Source organism: Kogia breviceps, chromosome 9 (assembly GCF_026419965.1).
Source record: "Kogia breviceps isolate mKogBre1 chromosome 9, mKogBre1 haplotype 1, whole genome shotgun sequence".
Lineage (NCBI taxonomy): Eukaryota > Metazoa > Chordata > Mammalia > Artiodactyla > Physeteridae > Kogia > Kogia breviceps.
The window spans coordinates 5,343,331-5,360,223 of NC_081318.1; the positions used below are offsets into that span (position 1 = coordinate 5,343,331).

General features: G+C 39.2%; 1 protein-coding gene across 18 annotated transcripts in view; it reads left to right on the forward strand.

Moving 5' to 3' along the window:
* Nucleotides 1–16,893, forward strand: part of KMT2C (lysine methyltransferase 2C) — a 289,703-nt gene that overhangs the window by 191,323 nt on the left and 81,487 nt on the right. For all 18 annotated transcript variants that reach the window (XR_010842029.1, XM_059074147.2, XM_067041769.1 and 15 more), the window contains 7 exons: nucleotides 1,193–1,312; nucleotides 3,532–3,648; nucleotides 10,242–10,343; nucleotides 10,886–10,990; nucleotides 15,209–15,390; nucleotides 15,646–15,810; nucleotides 16,594–16,703. Coding sequence is in view for 17 of the 18 variants with exons in the window: in XM_059074147.2 (XP_058930130.1) it covers nucleotides 1,193–1,312; nucleotides 3,532–3,648; nucleotides 10,242–10,343; nucleotides 10,886–10,990; nucleotides 15,209–15,390; nucleotides 15,646–15,810; nucleotides 16,594–16,703 (901 nt within the window). In the remaining variant the exon portion in view is untranslated. The remainder of the gene's footprint in view (nucleotides 1–1,192; nucleotides 1,313–3,531; nucleotides 3,649–10,241; nucleotides 10,344–10,885; nucleotides 10,991–15,208; nucleotides 15,391–15,645; nucleotides 15,811–16,593; nucleotides 16,704–16,893) is intronic.

Consider the following 16,893-nt stretch of genomic DNA (forward strand, 5'->3'; position numbering starts at 1 on the left):
AGCTGAGCCGAGGGTAGGTTAATTAAAGTGAAACCAGCCTCTCCCTGTGTGGTCTTTCTCAAAAATACTTGTTATTTCATTAACTACCTCCTCCCCCAAAGGATAGTCAAGTTCTTATTTCTAGTTATTTAAATTCCCTGGTGGTATTTTAATGTGATTAACAGGCCACTACTTGTTAGTTTGTTAGTGTTCTAGAAACCTGGTAAGTACTGTTTCTTGTCTTTACTTTTGATCATTTAATTGGTAAAATTATAGCATGCTTTGTTGAATTGTCTAATTCCAAGTAGGTTCTGTATTGTTGGACTTTTGTGTTTAAAATGTTACCGTTTTTCTTTATGCTGCTCAGCATCTTCATCAGATTAGCTCAGGTTATCGCTGAACATGGTTATCTGGAGGCAAAATGTTTCAGTTTTATCGTAACTATTTTACTAAGTACTGTTTCTCATATAAATAATCAGATACATCAGGCATTTTAATTTGCAAATTTAGGACAATTTGCTTGAACCTTTTTCTTACTTTTCAAATTAGTTCCTTGGATGTAATCCAAGTGTAGAAGTAGTCCCCTAAATAAAAATAAAACTAAAACCCCACAACTAGTGGTCACTGAAGGAAGAGTAATTAAATGTTAGGATTATAATGGTATTTGCATCTTACGGTTACAAACTCACTTTCCAAATTTTGGAGTGAATGTGTCTGTTGATTGCTCATGTTTCTGACTGCATTTTGGGGCCTACTGCTTTGGTGGTTTATAGCAAGAAGTATACGTAACATTCTTTAAGTTTATTCTTTTCTCCTTTCCGGTAGAGTGATAGCTGTTAGAAGAAAATAATCCCGAAATAGTTTCTTATAGTTTTAATTCTTAAAGTTTGATTGACATTTATTTATATCTTGGTGCTGTAATTGCAGTTCATGAGTCAGTGTTTATGTCATAAAAACCTTAATTTTTAATACGTTTCATTGTACTGATGTTTCAACCAGAATAAAACATTTAATGTAAATTGTAGCTACAAGCATTTAAGTATAAAGTCACTGTAAGTGATAAGCTTATTTTCCTTACTACCTTGAAGCAATCTGTCCTAAATTTCCATACGTCTGCATTTGTTTTTGCTGTTCTAAAATTCCTTAGTTGCTGGCTTTGACCTTTTATGTTGCGGAGTTTTATACATCTATTTTCTCACCTGCCACATCCTAGGGGGCTTGGAGCACCCATAATACAGTGAGCCCACCTTCCTGGTCCCCAGACATTTCAGAAGGCCGGGACATTTTTAAACCCAGGCAGCTTCCTGGCAGTGCCATTTGGAGCATCAAAGTGGTAAATAAAATTGCATTTACATTCGTATGTCGTTTCTTTCTGGTTGGTTTTGTCCGAGTAGAAGTTAAGAATTAAACCTTTCTTTTCTAGATAAATAGTTTAGTTTCCAGAGCCACTTTTTAAATCTAAAATTTTAATATGAAGAAGCAATGTGCTTGCCTGTAAAAACCTGGACTAGGAGGAAATTAGATTGCCATTTTACTTGACTGATCTTAAGTGTAAATTTTTAATACCCTTTTTTATGGTTGCTTCCTTTTATGTTGTAATTACCAGTATTTCTACGGGGGAAATCCTTGTCACATAGACTATAAAGTAATTAAAGACTTGTTCATCATATAAAATTTTGTTGCTTAGAAAAGAACAAAAGAAAAGCTACATTAGCTTATTATGTACTCATGGAGAAGAAATAGAATTGCAGCAGATTTCATTGTCTGTTAATAATCTAAAAACTCTGGGATCTCTTTTTCATGTCACTGGTGGATGACTCTGTTAGTCCTTGAAGTAAGTTAAGTAGTCTGATGCATTTTGAAGGTGAAAAATTAATTTGAAAAGGTGTTAATCATCTGAAAATTAAAAAAATTTTCCTGACTAGAGAAGACAGTATTCTTCATCTTCTATATTTAATATAATTCTGGAATAAGGGTTTTTGATTTAGACTAATTAAGGATTTCAAAGGAGTTCTAGATTCTGCTTTCCTGTTTTCTATCACCGTTGGAAGAACTACTTTTCAACTCACTCCGATAGCGTGCAAGGTGTTGAAAATGTAAATATTAATTGGAAGAGTTAGAGGTCTTGTTTGACCATTTTGAAGCACATACCACTGATTTTCACTTATTCTTAACCTGTGTCATTGGATGTTGAGGAAAAATAAATTGAGGGATTGCTGTAGTCTTAATTCAGTTACTGACCTTTAAAAAATCTTTTATACCTATTGAAAAACAACAAGAAAAACTATCCAATTCAACACTACCCTGTCCCTTGTTCAGAGAAGCTCAAGATCTAAAGGAAAGCAGCTTAAGAGGATAAGGAGAGGCAGCTGGAAAACTGGAAGTTGGCTGATTACTAAAACTGAAGGAACAAAAGCCCCCCTTCCCTTTTGTTCACGTGTATCTTTCTGGTGCTCACAGTGTAACCATAAACTGCTGACTTGGAGAGCATTCTGCCGAAACTGCTGCAGGCGACCTCAGCTGAAGATGTCACACATTATTTACCTTGTTAGGGAAAACAAAATCGGGATTTTCCTGAGCATTTTAGTGATCTTAAGTATACATAGCACAAGTAGGTGTAGATGCCAGGTTTTTTCAGGTAGTAATACATAAGTCTGAGAATAAATAAGAAAACAGCAACACAAAACCTTACTGCTTATTTGTTAAAATGTCAGGGAATTCAACATATTTTCCCATAGAATTTTTTCTTGTGTAAAAATTCGGATAAATTATTTCCACTTGAAGTAATTATTATCTAGGTGATTTAAAGCAAGCCTTTTAATTTTTCATCAGCTTTCCCGTATGGTCAGGTATTGAACGGTTAGAGGAAATTGACAGTTTTCACGACAGAAAAAATACTGTTGCACGTAGTAAAAATGAGCTTCCGTGCAACGTAGCGGTGCAGAATAGCGGTTAAGAGTGAGGTCCCTGGAGCCAGGCTTGCCAGGTGTCTGACTCGGCACAAGTTACTTAACCTTTTTATTCCCCAGTGTACTTAACTCTGAAGTGGGGACGATAAGATAGTATTGACCTATGAGACTGTTGAGAGTAACACGTGCTTCGAGCAGCACACAATAAGTACTCAGCATACGATAACTATTAATATCAACAGAATTACAAGAAACCAGTTAGCGAGAGAGCCCTTCCTCATACTTGCTCTATAATACAGTACAGTTTGTTGCGCCTGAAAATACCTGGATAGAGTTGTGGCTTTTCCCGCCACCTAGGATGTAGGATTAGGAAACGGAAATACAGCGCCAAGGTTTGCTGTTGCAGGGCATTCACAGTGACAGACCCAAGTTTGATTCTAAGGTTGTAGATGTTTAAGTCGTAGAATACATATTGAAAGACGCAAATAATAAGCCTGGTCTCTTAATATTTATCATCTGATTAGGATAAAAAGGAGAAGCAAGTATTTGTGTAACATTTAATAAGACGGTTTATCTCACATTTTGGATTTAAAATTCTTTGGGGCTTTTACAGAATGCTGACTCTTCCGTATCTGTTGTGTAGGGCCGGGGGTCAGGATTTCCAGGAAAGCGGAGACCTCGTGGTGCGGGACTGTCGGGACGAGGCGGCAGAGGCAGATCAAAGTTGAAAAGTGGAATCGGGGCAGTTGTGTTACCCGGGGTAAGGCCCACTCCCTTTTGCTACAGTCTTTCATGTGTCAGCTGACGACGATCAGCTCATTGGTACCAAATGACTTAGATTCTAAGAGTCACATAAACCGGCTAAAATTTTTATCTCCATTTGCATTTCTTTTTAAACCTCTGGTGAGCTTTTCTTTTATATTTTCTACTTTCTCATCCCTTTTTTCTTACCTTCCTCTTTGACTCTGATCTTTCTTCTCCAGAATCCAATATGCAATATATTTGCTCTTCTATTAAAAGAAAACTCCTGTCATATTCTTGAGTTTATTTGAAGAATTTAATTATGTTGGCGTTTTAAATTTTTGATTGTAATTGCTCTCAGTGTTGTAATATGGTTTACAGAAAAAATTAGAAATGTTGTAGATTAGTATGGACTCTAAAAATGTTGAAGATTTTATGACTGTCTTTGACATATTTGAATTTAAGATTGATAACTGTATGGTCATTGGCACATTATAAGGCTTTATTTAAATGTGTATTGAAAAAACTGCATTTGGCAAGTCATAGCAGATATTTCCTGCAGTAACTACTATTTTACCGTTACCCTATTTTTCAGATTCTCATTGTCATGTTAAGTTCAGGATACAGGTGGGATTGTTCAATTTGCTACTGTTTTTCAGATTCTCATTGTCACATTAAGTCCAGGATACAGGTGGGATTGTTCAGTTTGCCGCTAAAGGAGTAAGGAAACTTGGATTCTGGTGGTTTTTTTTTTTAAAGCAAGTCCCTCCCTCCCTCCCCACTCCCCAAATTAATAGGCTTATTGGGGTAAAATTGATATAAAAAAAGGTACAAATATTTGAAGTGTACAGTCTCGTAGGTTTTGACACATGTGTACACTGTTGAAAGCCACACTACAGTTAAGAACATATTAGGCCCTCAGAGTTCTCTCTGCCCCTCTGAACTCCCTTTGCCTTCCTTCCTGCCTTACCCCCAGGCAATGACTGATCTGATTTCCGTTACTGCCGATTAGTTTGCATTTTCTGGAGTCTATGTAAGTGGAATCATGCTGATTATACTCTTTTTGATATGATTTATTTCACTCAACATAATTATTTTGATATGAATTCATGCTCTTGTATGTGTTAAGAGTTCATTTTTGTTGTTGAAGAGCATTCCATGGTATGGATGTGCCACAGTTTGTATATCTGTTCCCCTATCGAGGGACATTATGTTTGCTTCCACTTTTTGGCTATTAGAAATAAAGCTGCTCCAAACTTTTACATATAAGTTCAGCTGTGGATATGTTTTCTTTTCTCATGGGTAAACATATAGAAATGGAATGGCTGGATGTATGGTAGGTATATGCTTAGCTTTTAAAGAAAAGGTTGGTTTTCAAGTTGGGTGTGACATTTTATATTTGCAAGAATGTATAAGGTTCCATTTCCTCCACATACTCACCCACATTTGGTATGGTCAGTCTTCTTAATTTTAGCCATTATAACAGATATGTTAAGAGTATCGGACTTGCATTTCTCTAATAACTTGTGATATTGATCAGCTTTTTTAGGTGCTTATTTGCTATCTGTATATCTTCTTTGATAAAGTCACTCTTCAGATCTTTAATACATTTTCCAAAATCGAGTATTTTATTTTATTTTATTTTATTTTATTTTTTTTTGCGGTACGCGGGCCTCTCACTGCTGTGGCCTCTCCCGTTGCGGAGCACAGGCTCCGGACGCGCAGGCCCAGCGGCCACGGCTCACGGGCCCAGCCGCTCCTCCGCGGCATGTGGGATCTTCCCGGACCAGGGCACGAACCCGTGTTTCCTCCATCGGCAGGCGGATTCTCAACCACTGCGCCACCAGGGAAGCCCCAAAATCGAGTATTTTTTAAAAAAATTTATTTGTGTTTATTTTTGGCTGTGTTGGGTCTTTGTTGCTGCACTTGGACTTTCTCTAGTTGCAGCGAGCGGGGGCTACTCTTCGTTGTGGTGCGCGGGCTTCTCATTGCAGTGGCTTCTCTTGCTGCGGAGCACGGGCTCCAGGCACGCGGGCTTCAGTAGTTGTGGCTCGCGGGCTCTAGAGCACAGGCTCAGTAGTTGTGGTGCACAGGCTTAGTTGCTCTGTGGCATGTGGGATCTTCCCAGACCGGGGCTCGAACCCATGTTCCCTGCATTGGCAGGCGGATTCTTAAACACTGTGCCACCAGGGAAGCCCAAAATTGAGTAGTTTTTTAATTAACTGAGATTTGAGATTTCTTTATGTATTCTGGACACAAGCTCTTCATCATATATATGATATGCAAATATTTTCTTGCATTTTTGGGTTTGTCTTTGCATTTTGTTAACTGTGTCTTTCACAGAGCAGTTGATTTAATTTTGATGGAGCCCAGTTTATTAATTTTCTTCTTCTGTAGATTGTGCTTTTTGGTGCCGAGAAATACTTGTGTCACCCAAGGTCACAAAGATATTCTATGTTTTCTTCTAGAAAGGTACTGCATTTAGATCTATAATCCAATCTGAGTTTTTTTAATGTATGGTATGAATAAGGATGGAAGTTCTTTTTTTTACATACTGAGTAGCCAGTTGTTTTAGCACTGTTTCTCTGAATTGCCTTTCATCATTCTTGAAAATTAGTTATCATATTTGTGGATCTGTTTTTGGAATCTCATGCTATATGATTGCTCCATTTCTTTAGGCCAATACTGCACTATTTTGATCCTACAACCATATTAAACTCCCTTATTCTGATTACTTATTTGTAGAATCCATTGGGTTTTCTACATAAACGATCATGTTGTCTGCAGATAAAGTTTTACGTCTTTCTTTTTAATCTGGAGTCCTTTTGTGTCTATTCGTTATTGCATTTGCTCTAACCTTCAGTATAGTGTCGAACAGAAGTGAAGAGCTCAGGTAACCTTGTTTTTGACCTTGAGGAGAAAGCATATAGTTTTTCATCATTAAGTATGGTGTTAGCCTTAGTTTTTTTTAAATAGACATCCTAAATCAGTGTGAGAAATTTCCTTTCTATTAATAGTCTGCTGAGTTGTTTTTTTTTTTAATTAGGAGTAGATGTCAAAAGTAGATTCTGTCAAATGTGCTTTTTTTTTTTTGCATTTGTAGAGATGATCATGTAGCTTGTTTGTTGATAATGTGAGTTACATCTTTGTGTGTGCTAAAGCAATCTTGCATTTCTGGGTTAAGCTACTTGGTCGTGATGTTGGATTCAGTTTGCTAAAAACTTTAGAGTTTTTGTATCTATGTTCATGAGGGATATTGGTCTGTAGTCTTATATTCTTATCATGTCTTTGGTTTTCATATCAGCATAATTCTGGCTTCATAGAATGATTGGGAAATATAGTTTGCTCTTCAGTTTTCTAGAAAAGTTATGTAGTGTTGGGAATTTCTTTCTTTTTTTTTTTTTTTTGTGTGTGTGTGTGTGGTACGCGGGCCTCTCACTGTTGTGGCCTCTCCCATTGTGGAGCGCAGGCTCCGGACGCACAGGCTCAGCGGCCGTGGCTCACAGGCCCAGCCGCTCCGCGGCACGTGGGATCTTCCCGGACCGGGGCACGAACCCGTGTCCCCTGCATTGGCAGGCGGATTCTCAACCACTGCGCCACCAGGGAAGCCCAGGGGAGTTTCTTTCTTATATTATTTATAGATAGACTCATTAGTGGAGCCATTTTGGCCAGGAGCTTTCTTTATTGGAAGATTTTCAACTACAAATTCAATGTCTTTCATAGGTATGGGGCTATTTAGGTTATCTGTTCGTTCTTGCATGAATCTGTCTTTTAAGGAATTTGTCTGTCTCATGTAGGTTGATGAATCTGTTCTTCTGGATGGATAATCGTATCCCGTTACTGTCCTTTTGAATTGGTAGTGATCTTCCTCATTCCTGTTGTGGGTAATTTGTGTCTTTTCTCCGTTTTCCTGATCAGTCTTGCTTGAGGTTTATCAATTTTATTGACTTAAAAAAAAATTGTATTGACCTTTTTTGAGCCAGCCTTTGCTTTCATTCATTTTTATGTATTTTTTCCTACTTTCTATTCCATTGATTTCCACTCTGATCTTTATCATTTCCTTTTCTCTTACTTTGAGTTTAATTTGCTCTTCTTTTTGTTTTCTTTTTTGTGTCGCTGCTTGGAAATGCCCAACTTATGAGGTTTAGGTTAGAGCTTTCTCTTTTCTTCGGCTTATGTCTGTGGTTCAGGAAAATAAAACTTTTGTAACCTTTAGAACAGATCAGACTGATATCTGTGCAGGAAACAGCAGTGCATACTTTGTCAAAGATTGCCTTTGAGGTAGATTTTATTTTTCTAACAGTTTCAAGATCATGAAATAAAGTATGAAATGAAAACAGTGTGTCTCTAAGCTAGATGATAGAGTTTTCTTTCTTACATGTACGAATTGCTATTTAAAAAAAATCTTGATTTTTCAGCACTCTCCTGTCCCCCTGCTTGATTTAGGGGATACTGCAGCTTTCTACTACAGACTTTGTTTCTGGTTGATACAGGGAATACTGTGTTCCATCCTTGTTTTTCAGTTTAACAGAAGCATTCTCTGGGTAAATTTTCCTTTGAAAATAAGAATAACACTTCTACAATTTGTGAGCTACTTACTACCTGTTACCCAGTTGTAAGTCCTGTTTTGTGTTCCCATGTTGGAGATGGGGAGGTAGAAGTGGATACTTATTTCAATATATTGAATACTTTTGTTACCTATATTCGAGCTGTTTCAATTATGTATTTTACTGGTGTTCTCAATGTATCATTAGTCCTGTGTTTGAATTATTGATTACTCCATCCACTCTTGGTAGGCACTTAATTTATTACTGATGGAATGATTATTCTACTTTTATGAATCATCTTGTTTGACTAAAAGCTAACTTTGGGATATAACATATGGATACATTTCCTCAGTTTAAAAAATTAATATTTTTTAGATAGATGGAAGTTTTGTCTACTAGTGAGTCCTGATTTTCTCCCTTTCACCAGTTTTGGGCATTTACATTTGAGGTTGATCCATATGAAAGTGCCAACATCCAACCCCCTTTGACCTTTGAACAGCAATTTCTTATGCTTCAGCCTATGACTGGTGGCCGTAAGGCAGGCATGTAATTGTTTTGTGTGTTTTTATACCATAGTACCCTAGCTCATGTATTACTCTGCAGCTTATTTTTCACCTCAGCAGTGTAGCATGTGATTTTCTTCATGGAAATCCGTACAGATTTCTGCCTTGCTGTTTTTTCAATGCAGCATAAGTTTTCATAGTTTGGACTTTTCCTAGTTTTAGTCGTTCCCCAGTGCTGACCAATTAGGTTGCTTACAGTTTTCCCATGTTGTCTTCAGGCCTTTGTGACTATAAATTGCTTTTATTGTTTACTATCGTAAAACCATAGAACTGTCCATTAAAACTGCATTTAAATTCTTTTGCATTGAAAAATTTTATTACTGTAATATACTCCTATTTATTGATAGTCTTCTTTCAGTTATTCCTCAAGAACAGTAATTCTGTTACTTTTTATTTTGACCCTAACCTATTGTGTTTCAGCTCAGTTCTTCCAAGCTATGTTGTAAGCTTTTAAAGCAAAGAGAATTTATAGTTCTGGCGTTGGCTTCCCCATTCTCTTTTTTAGCATCTAATTCAGAGCTTTTTTCATGATAAGCACTCTGGAAATAATTATTAATAAGCCAGTGTGTACTTAGTTGATTTGGTCAAATTTAACCAAGTCCAGAATTCAACGACTGTGGTTGATAATCCTTTGTCTAAGACCGAGATTATGATAAGTTATTCAAAATAATTATATTCTAAAACACTGCTGCCCCCAAAGAAATATGTGAACCATATATGCAATTTAAAACTTCCTGGGGAATTCCCTGGTGGTCCAGTAGTTAGGACAACGCGCTCTCACTACCAAGGGCCAGGGTTTGATTCCTGGTTGGGGAGCTAACAGCCTGCAGGCCATGTGGCACAGCCAAAAAATAAACAAATTAAAACAAACAAACAAAAAAACTTCCTAGTAGCTACATTAGAAAAAGAGAGAGGAATAGGTGAAATTTAATTTTAATATATACCTTTTGACCCAGTATATCCAAAATAGTATCATTTCAACATGTAATTTATAAAATACACAGAATTATTTGCCCTATATTTACATTCTTTTTTGTTTGATACTAGGTCTTTAAAATCTGGTGTGTATTTTATACTTATAGCTTTATACACCTCAATTTGCTCTACCCCCATTGCAGGTTTTCAGAGTCACTAAAATGGAATGATTGTGTGTGTGTGTGTGTGTGTGTGTGTGTACACGCCCATACATAAGTATACACACATGCAATTTGTTTGTTTCTTGATTAGAATTTCTGGTTAATCAGTCTTACTAAAGACATTTATGTTTTCTCACTTCCTGATCTATGGGGCTTGTAGCTCTAAAGAAACAAGTGAATTTTTAAAATGCCATAATTTATACTTTTATAGTAGTATATTGGTAATAATAATCTAATTTGGAATTGTTAGTATAGTCTCTGGCAAAAATTGTTGTATTTTAAACATGAATCTTCTTAAGATTTTCAGTCAGGTATAATACAGGTGAAAAATATAACTTCACATTTTGTGTATTTTGCTTTTCATAGGTGTCTGCTGCAGATATTTCATCAAATAAGGATGAAGAAGAAAACTCTATGCACAATACGGTTGTGTTGTTTTCTAGCAGTGACAAGTTCACTTTGCATCAGGTTTGAACTAAATTATTTGTCTTCCACTTTAAAAAAAATTAATTTATTAATTAATGGCTGAGTTGGGTCTTTGTTGCTGGGTGTGGGCATTCTCTAGTTGCGGCGAGTGGGGGCTACTCTTCCTTGTGGTACGTGGGCTTCTTATTGCGGTGGCTTCTCTTGTTGCAGAGCACGGGCTCTAGGCATGCGGGCTTCAGTAGTTGTGGCTCGCGGGCTCTAGATTGTAGGCTGAGTATTTGTGGCGCACGGGCTTAGTTGCTCCGCGGCACGTGGGATCTTCCCAGACCAGGGCTCGAACCTTTGTCGCTTGCATTGGCAGGAGGATTCTTAACCACTGCGCCACCGGGGAAGCCCTGTCTTCCACTTTTGAACTCCTCCTAGCCCGTTTCTGCTTTATCCCATAGGTACTGCAGTCATTTAATATTGAGCTCTAGAGCTATACCAACTAAGAAGGTGGTTTATAAAAATTATAAAATTAGTATATTGCTATAGTCTCAGTTTGGTCTCGAATTTAAACTACGTTACTGTGTTCTTAATTTCAGGATATGTGTGTAGTTTGTGGCAGTTTTGGCCGAGGAGCAGAGGGCAGACTACTTGCCTGCTCTCAGTGTGGTCAGTGTTACCATCCATACTGCGTCAGTATTAAGGTCAGTACACTTAGGCTTAAATAGTAGTGTAAACATGCTTCACGTTGGCAAAAATGTATTGAGATTTGATTAGGATCGTACTGCTTCAAGTTCTTAAGATTAATCAACTATTGTTTGTTAGGATTATTATACATATGTGAGAATATTTAAGTACTTTAAATATTAAAGTACACCCTCCACTTCACCCCCCCCCCCCCCCCCCCCGCTCCTTCACTACCTTTTTGGAATCTCAGTTGTGTGCGAAATTGTGTGATATTGTCCTCAGATCACTAACACCTTGTTGGGTATTTTTCCCCAATTGTTTTTCTTTCTGTGCTTTAGTATGTGTAGTTTCTCTTACGTTCCCAGAATGCACTGTTATTATGCAGTATCCAGTCTATTTTTAAGGCCATCCAGTGGGTTTTTTACCCAGATAATTCTGTTTTTTAATCTCAGTTCCATTCTATAGCTTATACTTAACCTTGTGGTTTAAAATATTTTCTTTATTATGTTTTTTGTTTCAAGTCCTTGAAAAGTTTATAATTGTCTGCTACTTCTGTCATCTCTGACATTTCTCATTGTATTAACTAATTTTTCATTTTGTAAAGGTTTTACAGCGTTTTTTTAACATCTAGTAATTTTTGATTGAATGTGGACGTTGTGCGTTGTGATAGTCTATTACTGAGAGTCTAGATTTTGTTCCTTTAAAATGCAGTGAGATTTTGTTGTGGTAGGCAGTTATTTGTGGATAAGTTTGAACCTTTTGACACTTCTTTTTAAGCTTCAAAGTGAGTCCACAGGGCCTTCACTCTGAGGTGGCTATTCTTAAACTTTATGGTCTTAGAACCCTTAACACTCTTAAATAATATTGAGGACCCCAAGGAGATTTTGTCTATGAAGATAATAATGATTGAATATTTACTGTTTCAGAAATTACAACTGAGAGTATTTTAAAGCACAAAAATATGCAGACACACCTTGTATAATGCCAATGTAGTGATGTTTTATACGTCATGTAGTGTCTACAAAACATCACAGAGTGAATTAAAGTGAGTAGTTTAGATCACACTTTCCTCACTGCTGCTCTAGCACCAGTGTAGTACTTGAGGCGTGGCCTTTATGAGGCGTGGCCTTTATGAGGGGTGGTCTCTGCGGAATTCTCCCTGAAGCTTCCCCTTTCTGCTCCCCGCAGGCCCCCATTCACCGGTGTCTTTTCAGTCTGACTGGTTGGGATTCAGATGTCTTCCAGCACTGTGTGCACTCTGATATTTATTACAGATTCCTAGGAGCTCTTCTTTGCCCTGGTTTTGGGTCCTTGTGTGACCTCCTGGGTGTGCAGCTTGGTGTTCAGTCGAAGACTAACGGGAAATATTGTATGGATCCCTGGAGATCTTTCGTGCTGCTCCCTTCTCCCCAGTGCTCTGTGCTGCACATTCCGACTGCCTCAGCCCCCTGAGCTCCATCAGTGTGTCCTAAACTCAGTGAGCCCGTTGTACTTGCCTGGGCTCGTCCTTCCCTGCGGATCATTCTGGAAAATAAAATGGCTACAGGCAGAATATCATAGGGCTCTCCTTGCTTGTTGCCCTCCTCTTCAGAAAAAGTCTTACACTGCCTTTTGTCCAGTATCTGAAAACAAGTGTTTCATAAATTTTGCCCAGTTTTCTAGTGTTTTATGATGGGAGACGGGCCTCGTTTCAGTTATTCCATCGTAGTTGAAGCAAATGTCCGTTAGACTATAAAACACATCTCTCATATCTTAGACATGATACTTGGATGGGGACCCTGAATAATACCTTGGTTCAAAGAGCTCTTAAAAATGAAGATAAAGCCAGTTTAATATGAGGCAAAAAAGAGTGGATAATAGAGCCCTGAGATCTGCACTAAGAGGGGATTTCAAAGAGGGGGGGCGTGTATTGTTCAAATGTTGAAATACCCCAGAGAGGTCAAATGAGAAACCCTAGTACATCATGTGGACTTGGGAGTGAGGCCTTGGCTGACTGGCTCGAGCAGTTTCGCTGGTGGTGCGCAGGGGGCCCAGGCCGTGGTGTGTTGGAGAATCACTGTGGACTGAGCGGCCTGAGGACTCGGCTGTGGAGGACCACGGACCGTGTGTGTGAGACAGGAGGACGTAGTAGGAATGAAGATATATCATTAAAAAAATTCTACCACTTTATCTTCGTCTTATCTTTCTTCTAAGCCAGGGGCTGGTAAACTGCCACACAGGCCAAATCATGCCCCCTGCCTGTTTTTGTAAGTGAAGTTTTATGGGAACACAGCCATGCTCTTTTGTTTGCATATGTCTGCAGTGAGCTTCACACTTACAGCGGCACAATTATGCGGTTTAACACGCTGCCTGGCCAGCGAAGTCTGGAATGTTTATCATCCTGTCCTTTACAGAAAAGGTTTGCTGGTACTGCTGTATGCTACCCGGGGCTCTTTCTTCCATTTGGGTAAATAACATAACCTGATAATCTAAGACTAATTTAGACATATCCGTAGGCTAATCAAAGTAATAAATATACACGCTTAAGAAGCGAGTGTCTTTTAGAGCTTTATGGTAACCGACCGACCCGTCTTCCTCTACCACCCCATCTGAGTCCTGTTCCCCACAACGCAACCCCTTCTTTCAGGTCCTTGTTTTTGTAGTTAACTGTACAGCGCTAAATAATATACTCGTGTTACTCCTTTATGTGTGTTACATTTTGTTGACTTGCCTCTATAAATAAATAAATGCTGATTTAGCTCTTAAAACACACCTCCTGCCTTCTCCCAGTATGGTTGTTTTACTATATTTCGTTAATAAACACTGTTGGTTCTGACTCCATACATGTTCACTGGTGATCTAAATAGTGTACTATGACTTTATTTTTCATGGAGTTTTTAATAGCAAGAAGAAAATAATGATTCATGATTCTCCATTAGTTTTTATTTGTTTTTACCTACTGTAGAAGCATGATCATATCAGATTATTTCAGCAAGTAACTGTTTTTCTGGGAAAGGCTTACCGCCTTCCACACTCTGCTTTTCCCTGTTCTGAGCTGGGCTGGGGTAACTTCTAGGTCTGTTGCTCAGTTCTCATCCTTAAACGTCTCTGGGCTGACATCCTCTGTTGGGTTCATTGCTTTCTAGATCCCACGTCTTCCTTTTTCTTGGTATACACCCTCACTTTGTTCCTCGTATCTCTTAAGTAACTTCATTAGAAAGGGTACTTGGAAGCTGAATTTTGAGTCTTTGTCTGAAAGGCATTCCACTTTAATTAACACTCAATTGCTTGTTTAGTTAGATTAAGGATTGTACCTTGAGAAATATTTTCCTGTAGAATTGGAAACTATTACACCATTTTAGCATCCAGAGTTGGAAAGTTTGTTGCTCCTTTGATAGTTGTTCATTTATTTAACTCTTCTTTTCCTCTCAGGTAGTTTTAAGACCTTATTCTTCATGATCTTAATTTTTATTCTGTAACTTGACTGTTTGCTATTTTGTGATAACGCTAGTTCTTTGCGGTCCTTTTTACCTGTAGACTCTAGTCTTTTGAGATCTTTTAGTTTGTTCCAAATTCTTAAAACTACATGATGTGGCTGTTTTCTGGAATTTATTAGAAGCGTAGAGATTCTCAAATTTTTCCACTTAAGTTAGACCCTTGAGGCAAAGGAGAATAAGCAGAGGACTGAATATGAACTTAAGAAGTCCTAGCTTCTTAGCCTAAAATCCTCCAAGAGCGTAAAATGGCCTTGGGAACTCAGGTTGCACCTTAATTTTCTTTGCGTTTTTAATATTGATTTTAATATACAAGTCCTTATGCGATGTACACAAGTTTCAGGATCATGAATTCATGGAATGTCATAGATTGAAACTTTATCAATACATTTTCAAGTCCTGTGTTAACAATAATGGGGTCATTTACTTGTTTTCTTTAAAAACCAGTTACCACATCTGTCAAGTGGACATAAAATCCAGAGCACAAGGTAGTTATTATATAAACTAAAAAAGGCATTAAAATATGGGTCACTTTATATTATTGTGTCCAATAGGCAGACTGCTAAAAGTGCATGAACGTGGTCACCCCGAATGGGGCCACTGTTGGTGCTCAGTAAATGTTAGTTGCTTTGCCTCTTTTCTGCTCCTGGGTATGGAGGCCCCGTGTTCATTTGGGTTTGATCAGATATGGCGTATCTGATCGTGTTTGCGTGAGGCATAGGTTAACGTATGAGTCACATGGCGTGGTTGTTTCTTTCGCAGATCACTAAAGTGGTTCTGAGCAAGGGCTGGAGGTGTCTGGAGTGCACCGTGTGTGAGGCCTGTGGGAAGGCGACAGACCCAGGACGACTCCTGCTGTGCGACGACTGTGACATAAGTTATCACACCTACTGCCTGGACCCGCCACTGCAGACAGTCCCCAAAGGGGGCTGGAAGTGCAAATGGTACCCTAGGACTTACGTTTCCCTTGTTAGGCTTTTTAAGTTCAGAGCTTCCCCACATTACGTTAGTGTTCACAGACAGCAGCAGCTGCTGAGTTGCGTGGTCTGTGTTCATAACGGGCGGTACCACTAAGCGGGACATTTGTCCAGTACGCATTAAAGACTTGCCCCCTATTCTGTTCGTGCGTGGCTCCTGGAATTTCAGTAACTGAGTAACCGAGAGAGTAAAACGGAGGCTTGTGGCGTGTTGGGTTTCAGGTGTGTGTGGTGCCGACACTGCGGAGCGGCGTCCGCGGGCCTGCGCTGCGAGTGGCAGAGCAATTACACGCAGTGCGGGCCCTGCGCCAGCCTGTCCTCCTGCCCCGCCTGCCGCCGCGGCTACCGCGAGGAGGAGCTCATCCTGCAGTGCCGCCAGTGTGACAGGTACGCCGCGGGCTTCCTGGCCGCCTTCGGGGGGCTCCTCTCTCTCACGTACGGCAAAGGGGACGAAAGACAACTGTCTCGTGTCTTAAATGTAAGGAGTGAGAGTTTGCCCTCGCAGAGTTCTAGTCAACCAGAAGCTAAACAAGTGTTCTGTTGCATATTCTCCATCCCAGGCTAAACATGTGTCACCTGGGGCTTGCTGAGGGTCGAGGTCTTTGATCTCAGTGGGATATTACTGTGCTCTGCTAGCACCGTGCATGTAATATTAGCAATCCTGTTATTTCATCACTCGTATGGGATTCTCAAGATTCTGCCTCCCACTTCTTTGTTCTAAGGCAGCGTAACTTTTACTTCCCAGTGGCCGCTCAGTATCACTTTCACAAGCTCTGTCTACCCCGCAATAGACGCACCGTCAGCTGGAGCACGTACACGCTGCATCACTCAGTTATGTGAACGCCTCTCTACTCGCCCTAACTCGCTTCCGTGCTGGCTCTGAAATACTCAGTATTTGGTCGTAAAGCAATTATCCCACCTCATATAATATGCTTTTGCTTCGCTCATAGTACTTGTTCTCATTGCTTATTCTTCTGCTCAGCTCCGACAAGTTTTCTGGGTCGATAGGATGGTTAGCGAGCGGTGACGTGCGCCAGGTGGGAGGAGCGCGTGAGACTTGGGGGCTTTCAGGTCGGAGGCTGGCGGCTCCTGTTGCACTTTTGAAAAGGAAGCCATCCTCAGTATATTTCTTCTTCTTCTTTTCTTAATGTATGAATATGGTCTTTCTAGATGGATGCATGCAGTTTGTCAAAACTTAAATACTGAAGAGGAAGTGGAAAATGTAGCAGACATCGGTTTTGACTGCAGCATGTGCAGACCCTATATGCCTACATCAAATGGTAAGCAAATGATTTAAATGGTGAGTCTGTGCTCTTGCATTGATAAAACTCACTTGTGCCTGCTGTCCTTAACCAGTGAGTGGGCTTAACTCTACATCGTTCTCTCTTTTTGTGAAACTATTATTTGGACGAGTATTTTATGAAAAATAAGTTACTTTTTGTTTTTAATTAACTCTTATTATCCCAAAAA